We start from the raw sequence: 10,598 nt of genomic DNA, 5'->3' as shown, positions 1-10,598 counted from the left end.
CCTCCCACTGCAAGTTTCTTTCCAGCCCAGAGGAGATGTCCTTAACCCTGGCACCAGGTAGGCAACACAGCCTTCGGGACTCTCGCTCTCGGCTGCAGAGAACTCTATCTATCCCCCTAATAATACTATCCCCTACCACTACAACATTTCTAGTTACTCCCCCCTCTTGAATGGCCCCCCGTTCCACGGTGCTGTGGCCAGGTTGCTCATCCTCCCTGCAGTCCCTGCTCCCGTCCCCACAGGGAGTAAGAACCTTGAACCTGCTGGACAAGAGCAAGGGCTGCGGCTCCTCCAGGTCTACCTCCTGGATCCCCGTACCTGCCTCACTTGTAGTCACACTGTCCTGTCCCTGACCATGGGCTACATCTGAATTAATTAACTTCATAGGTGTGATCACCTCCTGATACACAGAGTCCAGGTACTTCTCCCCCTCCCTGATGTGTCGCAGTGTCTGAAGCTCAGACTCCAGCTCATCAACACGGAGCTGGAGTTCCTGTAACAGCAGACACTTGTCACAGACGTAATCACCGTGAGCCTCAATGGGGTTCACCAGCTCCCACATCTCGCAACAGTAACACATCACCTGCTCCATTCTATGTAATTAATTAAATTTTTTATTGTTAGTTATGGACACCCTCTGCCCGATTATAGATGCTAGTATCCCCTTTAATTAATTGGATTTAATTTAAATCAATCCCTCTAATTACACCAGTTAAATGGTTTACCAACAGTCACTCTGCACCAGAAAGGCCTTATTAACTACAACCCACAGAGTTAAAGTTTGAAAAGAGCACCTAACACCCCACTTACCCTAACTCACAGCACTCTCTGCAGACTCGCACTAGCCTGGTCTTTTTATACTGTTTGTTTGTTTACAGTCAAATGAGTCACCCCTGCTGATTGGTTAGAAAACTGGTTTCCACTGCCTGCTGTGCCAATTTACTCCTACTGCAGTGTAACCTTATTTTACTCTTCTTAAACCAACAGAATCCCAAATATTCAACTTTTCCCCTTTACTTAAACTGCTTAAGTAATCTTATCAAGAATCATTTAAAGAGAAATAACAATTAAAGAACTCACACACTTACCCAAACTCACAGCACTCAATTCAATTCAATTCAATTCAAATCGCTTTATTGGCATGACAAGGTACATCTTATGTTGCCAAAGCATCGAAAAACATTCATGGTTGAACACATAAATACAGATCTATCCATACAGTGTATAAACAGATATATCCCTGAGTGTATAAATATACATTCATATAATTTGTATATACTCTTTTCTTATATTTAGTGGTTGTCCCTCTGTTTATGGCAAGCTGTAACATAGTGTGCCGCTAAGGTTACACAATTTCTCTCTTCCCCTAGTAGGTATGGGAGTTTTTGGTCGTCATTCAAATTTCTGAATTCCGGGCATATTTTTGTGAATTTTGGGTAGAAATTCTCCCTTATGCCCTGATATTTTCTACAAGCTGTGAGGAAGTGCATCTCTGTCTCCACCACTCCCTGACTGCAGTGAGAGCATATCCTGTCCTCTCTTGGTAGCCGGGTCTGCCTGTGTCTACCTTTTTCGATTGCCAGGCTATGTTCACTAAGTCTGTACATTGTCAAGGTTTTTCTCAGTTTGCTATCCTTTACCATGGTCAGGTAATCAGCCATGTTGTATTGTCTGTTTAGGGCCAAGTAGCAATTGAGTTTGTTTTGGGTTTTTGTTGTTTCTGCCCAATATGACAGATATTTTTCCTTTTGCTTAGTGACGATTGTGTTGGGTCGAATTCTTTGTGTTACGCTGTCACTGTCCTGGGGCTGGTTATTGTTAGTAGTGTTAGTAGTTACTTCACTGAGTCCCAGGACTAGTTGACTGAGGGTATTCTTCTTTATGGTCCTCTCTTGGCATTTCAGGGCTTCGTAATGATAGCAGTGGGGGTTGCTCATTTTTAGGTGTTTCCAAAATTACGTGGCTCTTTTTTGGATAGTGATTATTAATGGATATTGGCCTAGTTCTGCCCTGCATGCATTGTTTATGGTTTTCCTTTGAGTCCGGAGGATACTTTTACAGAATTCTGCATGTAGGATCTCAATTGGGTGTTTGTCCCATTTTGCAAATTCTTGTTGTGTTAGCGGTCCCCACGCCTCACTGCCATAGAGTGCAATTGGTTCAATTACTGATTTTAAAATTTTGAGCCAAATGCTAATTGGGATTTCTATTTGGATTGATTTTTTAATGGCATAGAAAACCCATCTTGCTTTCTCTTTTAGTTCATTCACAGCCAGATGAAAATTTCCCGTAGAACTGATTTTTAAGCCCAAGTATGTGTAGTTAGTGGTTTGTTCAATTTTGGTTGTTCCTAGTGTGAAATTTATTTTGGGTCCCTGATGTTTGGATCTGTGCTGGAACACAAGGACTTTGGTTTTTTGGGGATTTATTGTCAGGGCCCAGGTCTGGCAGAACGACTCCAGCAGATCCAGGTTCTGCTGTAGACCCTCCTTAGTTGGTGACAGCAGAACCAGGTCATCTGCATAGAGGAGGAATTTAACCTTCTGCAGACTCTCTCACTCTCTGCAGACCCCTGAGCCTGGCCCGCCCCTCTCCCTGTCAATCACCCACAGACCCCGCCCCCTGAGCCTGGCCTGCCCCTCTCCCTGTCAGTCACCCACAGCCCCCGCCCCCGGAGCCTTGCCCTGCCCTCTCCCTGTCAAACACCTGCAGCCCCGCCCCTGGAGCCAGACCCCGCCCCCTGCACATTGCCCCACCCTCTCCCTGTCAATCACCCACGGCCCCCACCCCCAGAGCCAGACTCCGCCCACTGAATATTACCCCGCCCCTTTCGCTGTCAGTCACCCACAGTCCCCGCCCCCCTGAGCCTTGTCCTGCCCCTCTCCTTGTCAATCAACTCGGGCCCCGCCCTCTGTCCAGGCCCCGCCCCCTGAACCTGGCCCCGCCCCGCCCTGTCAATCAAACCGCCCCCTGAGCCTAGCCCCGCCCCCTGAACCGGACCCCGCCCCCGCCCTGTCAATCACCCACAGACCCCGCCCTCTGCCCAGGCCCCGCCCCCGGGCCCAGTGACGGGCCGCAGCCTGGGGAGAGCGGTTGCCGGCAGCGGGGATTGGCGGCGGGGCTGGTTGCTGCGATGGGCCGCCTGTTGCAGCCGCTGAGTGAGGCCCAGCTGAGGCGGCTGGAGGAGCACCGGTACAGCGCGGGGGGCCGCTCGCTGCTTGAGCCGCCGCTCCAGCACTTCTGGGCCTGGCTCCTGGGCCTCGTCCCCGCCTGGCTGGCGCCCAACGCCATCACCATGCTCGGCCTCGTCATCAACCTGGCCAGCAGCCTGCTGCTCGTCTACTACTGCCCGGGGGCCCGCGAGCAGGTGAGCCCGGGGCCGGGGGGGGAACCGGGGGGAGCGGGGCCGTCTGAATCCGGGCCCGGAGTCTGAGTCTGATCCCGGTCCGTGTGTCTGATCCCGGGTCTGTGTGTCTGATCCTAGTCCGAGAGTCTGATCCCGGTCTGAGTCTGAAACCGGGCCCGGAGTCTGATCCCGGTCCGTGAGTCTGATCCCGGTCCGTGTGTCTGATCCCGGTCCGTGAGTCTGATCCCGGGCCCGTGAGTCTGATCCCGGTCCGTGTGTCTGATCCCAGTCCGAGAGTCTGATCCCGGTCCGTGTGTCTGATCCCAGTCCGAGAGTCTGATCCCGGTCTGAGTCTGAAACCGGGCCCGGAGTCTGATCCAGGTCCGTGTGTCTGATCCCGGGTCTGTGTCTGATCCCGGTCCGTGAGTCTGATCCCGGGTCTGTGTGTCTGATCCCGGTCTGTGTCTGATCCCGGGCCCGGAGTCTGATCCCGGGTCTGTGTGTCTGATCCTGGTCCGTGCGTCTGATCCCAGTCCGAGAGTCTGATCCCGGTCTGAGTCTGAAACCGGGCCCGGAGTCTGATCCCGGTCTGTGTCTGATCCCGGGCCCGGAGTCTGATCCCGGTCCGTGAGTCTGATCCCAGGTCTGTGTGTCTGATCCCGGTCCCGGAGTCTGATCCCGGTCCGTGTGTCTGATCCCGGTCTGTGTCTCATCCCGGGCCCGGAGTCTGATCCCGGTCCGTGTGTCTGATCCCGGTCTGTGTCTGATCCCGGTCCGAGAGTCTGATCCCGGTCTGAGTCTGAAACCGGGCCCGGAGTCTGATCCCGGGCCCGGAGTCTGATCCCGGTCTGAGAGTTTGATCCCGGTCCGTGAGTCTGATCCCGGTCCGTGTGTCTGATCCCAGTCCGAGAGTCTGATCCCGGTCCGTGAGTCTGATCCCGGTCCGTGAGTCTGATCCCGGTCCGAGAGCCTGATCCCGGTCCGTGAGCCTGATCCCGGTCCGAGAGCCTCGACCCTGATCCCGGTCCGTGTGTCTGATCCCGGTCCGTGTGTCTGATCCCGGTCCGTGTGTCTGATCCCGGTCCGTGTGTCTGATCCCGGTCCGTGTGTCTGATCCCGGTCCGTGTGTCTGATCCCGGTCCGTGTGTCTGATCCCGGTCCGTGTGTCTGATCCCGGTCCGTGTGTCTGATCCCGGTCCGTGTGTCTGATCCCGGTCCGTGTGTCTGATCCCGGTCCGTGTGTCTGATCCCGGTCCGTGTGTCTGATCCCGGTCCGTGGGTCTGATCCCGGTCCGTGGGTCTGATCCCGGTCCGTGGGTCTGATCCCGGTCCGTGGGTCTGATCCCGGTCCGTGGGTCTGATCCCGGCCCGTGGGTCTGATCCCGGCCCGTGGGTCTGATCCCGGCCCGTGGGACTGATCCCGGTCCGTGGGTCTGATCCCGGGCTCTGAGCCTGATCCCGGTCCGAGAGCCTGATCCCGGTCCGTGAGCCTGATCCCGGTCCGAGAGTCTGATCCCAGTCTGTGTGTCCGAGAGTCTGATCCCGGTCCGAGAGTCTGATCCCGGTCCGTGAGTCTGATCCCGGTCCGTGAGTCTGATCCCGGTCCGAGAGTCTGATCCCGGTCCGAGAGTCTGATCCCGGTCCGAGAGTCTGATTCCGGTCCGTGGGACTGATCCCGGTCCGTGGGACTGATCCCGGTCCGTGGGTCTGATCCCGGTCCGTGGGACTGATCCCGGTCCGTGGGTCTGATCCCGGTCCGTGGGTCTGATCCCGGTCCGAGAGCCTGATCCCGGTCCGAGAGCCTGATCCCGGTCCGAGAGCCTGATCCCGGTCCGAGAGCCTGATCCCGGTCCGAGAGCCTGATCCCGGTCCGCGAGTCTGATCCCGGTCCGAGAGCCTGATCCCGGTCCGAGAGCCTGATCCCAGTCCGAGAGTCTGATCCCAGTCTGTGTGTCCGAGAGTCTGATCCCGGTCCGAGAGTCTGATCCCGGTCCGTGAGTCTGATCCCGGTCTGAGAGTCTGATCCCAGTCTGTGTGTCCGAGAGTCTGATCCCGGTCCGAGAGTCTGATCCCGGTCCGAGAGTCTGATCCCGGTCCGAGAGTCTGATCCCGGTCCGTGAGTCTGATCCCGGTCCGTGAGTCTGATCCCGGTCCGTGAGTCTGATCCCGGTCCGTGAGTCTGATCCCGGTCCGTGAGTCTGATCCCGGTCCGAGAGTCTGATCCCGGTCCGTGTGTCTGATCCCGGTCCAAGAGCCTGATCCCGGTCTGTGTGTCTGAGGGTTTGATCCCGGTTTGTGTGTCCGTGAGTCTGATCCCGGTCCGTGAGTCTGATCCCGGTCCGTGAGTCTGATCCCGGTCCGTGAGACTGATCCCGGTCCGAGAGCCTGATCCCGGTCCGAGAGCCTGATCCCGGTCCGTGAGCCTGATCCCGGTCCGAGAGCCTGATCCCGGTCCGAGAGCCTGATCCCAGTCCGAGAGTCTGATCCCAGTCTGTGTGTCCGAGAGTCTGATCCCGGTCCGTGAGTCTGATCCCGGTCCGAGAGTCTGATCCCGGTCCGTGAGTCTGATCCCGGTCCGAGAGTCTGATCCCGGTCCGTGAGTCTGATCCCGGTCCGAGAGTCTGATCCCGGTCCGAGAGTCTGATCCCGGTCCGAGAGTCTGATCCCGGTCCGTGAGTCTGATCCCGGTCCGAGAGTCTGATCCCGGTCCGTGTGTCTGATCCCGGTCCGAGAGTCTGATCCCGGTCCGTGTGTCTGATCCCGGTCCGAGAGCCTGATCCCGGTCTGTGTGTCTGAGGGTTTGATCCCGGTTTGTGTGTCCGAGAGTCTGATCCCGGTCTGAGGGTCTCTGTTTGTCTGATCCCGGTCCGAGAGCCTGATCCCGGTCCGTGTGCCTGATCCCGGTCCGAGAGCCTGATCCCGGGCCCTGAGTCTGATCCCGGTCCGTAATAATAATAATAATAATAATTCAACTTTATTGTCATTGCACAAGTACATGAACAACGAAATGTGATCTTGCAAGCTCCCATGACTGGGAGAAGCAAAGCCGCTGCGTCGGTGCGCGCCGCCATTCCATTTCCACCATTCCTCCTGTCCGACAATCTTCAGCCCAACGCCCGGGCCTGCTCACCAGCCGCTCCTCCTTCCGTGACCTTCTCACCAACCGCCCCTCCTCGGGGCTCCTTCCGTGACCTTCTGCACCTGGTCTTCCCTGATGGGCACCCCTCCAGGTACTAACCAGGCCTGGCTCTGCTTAGCTTCCAAGCCTTGCCAGTGACCCTGTCCCTAGTCCCAGGAACAGGGCCGAGAGTCTGATCCCGGTCCGTGTGCCTGATCCCGGTCCGTGTGCCTGATCCCTGTCCGTGTGCCTGATCCCTGTCCGTGTGCCTGATCCCGGTCCGTGTGCCTGATCCCGGTCCGAGAGCCTGATCCCGGCCCGCGTACCTGATCCCGGCCCGCGTGCCTGATCCCAGCCCGCGAGCCTGATCTCGGTCCGTGTGTCTAGAACGAAGTCTCAGGCTACGGGGTAGGACATTTAGGACTGAGATGAGGAGAAATTTCTTCACTCAGAGGGTGGTGAACCTGTGGAATTCTCTACCACAAGTCACTGAATATATTTAAGAAGGAGATAGATTTCTAGACACAAAAGGCATCAAGGGGTATGGGGAGAGAGCGGGAATATGATATTGAGATAGAGGATCAGCCATGATCATATTGAATGACGGAGCAGGCTCGAAGGGCCGAATCCTGCTCCTATTTTTCTATGTTTCTATGAGATGCAGGCCAGTGGAGGGGTGGAGGAGGGTTCGTGTGGGAGGGGCGAGGCAGCGGTTTGGTCTTGGGGTCTGGAGTCAGTGCCCCATCTGGGGCGAGGAGTTTGTTGAGATTGCACCCTGGTTAAAAAAAAATGCAGGGCTGCCTTTCTAGGTTTGTGTACAAGTGACATCTTGAATGCAAAAAATGTGCGTTTGTGTCTCTTTGGGAAAGGGCAGATTTCAGTTACATTTCCATGGACGTACACAACAGTAGGAGGAAAGGCTGTGTTCACTCTCCTGTCATCAGACACCAGTCTTACTGCAGAGAAGTGATTATAATGTGGATAAATGTGAGGTTATCCACTTTGGTGTCAAAAACAGGAAGGCAGATTATTATTTGAATGGCAATAGATTGGGAGAAGGGGAAGTGCAACGAGACCTGGGTGTCCTTGTGCACCAGTCGCTGAAGGTAAGCATGCAGGTGCAGCAGGCGGTTAAGAAGGCAAATGGTATGTTGGCCTTCGTAGCAAGAGGGTTCGAGTACAGGAACAAGGATGTCTTGCTACAGTTGTACAGGGCCTTGGTGAGACCGCACCTTGAGTATTGTGTGCAGTTTTGGTCACCTTACCTGAGGAAGGACGTTCTTGCCATGGAGGGAGTGCAGCGAAGATTCACCAGACTGATACCTGGGATGGCAGGAATGACGTATGAGGAGAGATTGTGTCGATTGGGCTTATACTCACTGGAGTTTAGAAGATTGAGAGGGGATCTCATCGAAACCTATAAAATTCTGTCAGGCCTGGACAGACTAGATGCAGGAAGGATGTTCCCAATGGCGGGGGAGTCCAGAACCAGAGGTCACAGTCTAAGGATAAGGGGTAAGCCATTTAGGACTGAAATGAGGAGGAATTTCTTCACCCAGAGAGTGGTGAACCTGTGGAATTCTCTACCACAGAAGGCAGTAGAGGCCAATTCATTAAATATATTCAAGAAGGAGTTAGATATATTTCTTAAGGCTAAAGGGATCAAGGGATATGGGGAGAAGGCAGGGGCAGGGTACTGAATTTGGATGATCAGCCATGATCTCATTGAATGGCGGAGCAGGCTCGAAGGGCCTACTCCTGCTCCTATCTTCTATGTTTCTATGTGAGTAGATGGAGTCGAGATACAGATCAGCCGTGATCTAACTGAATGGCGGAACAGGCTCCAGAGGCTGAATAGCTTCCTCCTGTTCATGTGTCTGTGCATGTTTCATTCTAGATTCAAACGTTTTACCACTTTAAAGGCATTGTATAAATGCAGGTTTTTGTTATTGGGGTTGGGGGTAATATATTAGCATGAATTGAGGATTGGTTAACGGACAGAAAACAGAGAGTAGGAATAAACGGGCCATTTTCAGGTTGGCAGGCTGTAAGTAGCCGGGTACCGCAAGGATCAGTGCTTGGGCCTCAGCTATTTACAATTTACATCAATGACTTAGATGAAGGGACCGAGTGTAATGTATCCAAGTTTGCTGACGATACAAAATTAGGTGGGAAAGTAAGCTGTGAGGAGGGCTCAGAGGCTGCAAGGGGATATAGATCGGTTAAGTGAGTGGCAGAGTCTATGTGCGAGTCATCACAGAAAGAATCACAGAAACCCCACAGTGCAGATAGAGGCCATTTCGGCCCATCGAGCCTGCACCGACACATATCCCACCCGATCCCTGTAACCCCCCGTATTTAATCCCCCTAACACTAAGGGTCAATTTATCATAGCCAATCAACCTAACCTGCACATCTTTGGACTGTGGGAGGAAACCGGAGCACCCGGAGAAAACCCACGCAAACACGGGGAGAATGTGCAAACTCCCCACAGACAGTCACCCGAGGCCGGATTCGAACCCGGGTCCCTGGCGCTGTGAGGCAACAGTGCTAACCACTATGCCACCGTGCCGCCCAAGCTGGCTTTTGCTCGTGCACACACTTGAAATCTGCCCCGCTGCTAATTCAACTTTTCTTTTGCCTGCGGGCCTCTTGTTGCCACCAGCTGTGTGTGAACTGGATTGTGGAGCTTCTAATTCGGACCAGAAGCTGTAAATGTAACACTTGCTTCACGTAGCAATTTCCTGCCATGTCTTTTCTGTCACGCCTGCCTGTCACACCTAACATCGAACCTATCGAATCAAACCTGCCTCTCACCAAGTCCTCCCAAGGTAGGTCATGTTCTGGCCTCTTGTGCATCCCGGATTTTCTTCATCCCACCATTGGTGGCCTGCCTTCGGCTGACTGGGCCCGAAACTCTGGAATTCCCTCCGTAAACCTTTCTGCCTCTCCAACTCTCTTTCCTCCTTTAAGACATTCTTTGGCTTTTGGTCACTTGTCCCAATATCTCCTCATGTGGCTCGGTGTCCAATCTTTGTCTGATTTACATTAAAGGCGCTATATACAGGAAACTTTGGTTTATCCGGAGGTTAACTGTCCGGAATGCTCGAGCCACCAGCAAAAATCAGGAGCCGTTTCGTTAGTTTTTTTTTCTTTTCGTTGCTTTTTTTTCACCAGTCAGGCTCTGCGAGGTCTTGCTGAAGCTGTTGCTAAGCTACAGAGACGCTTGCAAGGTACGGCCGACTGTTTAGAAGCTGTTGCTAAGCAACAGGGTTTGTTGCCAGATACGGAGCTCAAAATCTCTGTATGTTTCAACATTAGCGCTGGTGTGTCCGGCAGTTTTGATGGGACGGCAACAGCTCGGTCCCGTCGGTGCCGGATAGCACAAAGTTTCCTGTAAATGCAAGGCAAGTTGTTGTGGTGGTGCTGTTCTCCATCCGCTTGGGAGCTAAGAAAACCAGACTTCACCCACCCCCGCACCAAGTGCCGATACCTCCCCCCTCACCCACTCTCGCTGACTGTTCGCAACCTCAATTACCGCCTCCTCCGCTCTCCCGCTCCATCCCCCACTGCTCTCTGCAACTCATCTCGACCCCTTACGAGCCATCAGGGCTGGGAACAGTCAGACAGATAAAGCCCAGAACTAAGAAATACAAACACAGATCGAACTGTCCTGTCTGAACTTGGTGGGAGAGAGGCATGTCAGGGCTCCCAACCCACGCCTGGCCCATGAGCTGTAGTTTGAACACCCCTGGGCTATAGCAGTGAACCCTGTTATAGGCAACGGGTCAGAGTAAAGTCACTTTGAAGTAGATCTACATCACACGATCAACTCATTACTGAGCCCAAAAATAAATCTACCTTTGTAAATCCTGAACTCCGTCAGGCGGTAAATAGATGGCGGTGGACCCACATTGGATCCCGGTCCGGCAACGCCTCGAATTTAAAATTCTCATCCTTGTTTTCAAATCCCTCCATGGCCTCGCCCCTCCCTATCTCTGTAACCTCCTCCAGCCCCACAACCCCCCCCCCCCCCCGAGATCTCTGCGCTTCTCCAGTTCTGGCCTCTTGCGCATCCCGACTTCCTTCACTCCACCATTCCCTCCCTAAACCTCTCCGCCTCTCTCTCGCTCC

The 10,598-nt window shown here is 54.1% G+C and overlaps 1 protein-coding gene across 2 annotated transcripts in view; it reads left to right on the top strand.

The window, feature by feature from the left end:
- The first annotated feature begins 3,046 nt into the window (after positions 1–3,046).
- The window catches only part of chpt1 (choline phosphotransferase 1), a 31,694-nt gene continuing 24,142 nt past the window's right edge, over positions 3,047–10,598 (top strand). For both annotated transcript variants that reach the window (XM_086009607.1, XM_086009606.1), the window contains exon 1: positions 3,047–3,367. In XM_086009607.1, coding sequence (XP_085865733.1) covers positions 3,134–3,367 — 234 coding nt within the window. In that variant the 5' untranslated portion in view covers positions 3,047–3,133. The remainder of the gene's footprint in view (positions 3,368–10,598) is intronic.

This window comes from Somniosus microcephalus, chromosome 16, assembly GCF_052327205.1.
Source record: "Somniosus microcephalus isolate GS21.2 chromosome 16, FLI_Smic_1.0, whole genome shotgun sequence".
In the NCBI taxonomy this organism is placed as follows: domain Eukaryota; kingdom Metazoa; phylum Chordata; class Chondrichthyes; order Squaliformes; family Somniosidae; genus Somniosus; species Somniosus microcephalus.
Note: the sequence above shows the minus strand (reverse complement) of the source record. Positions and strands in the feature narration are given on the sequence as shown.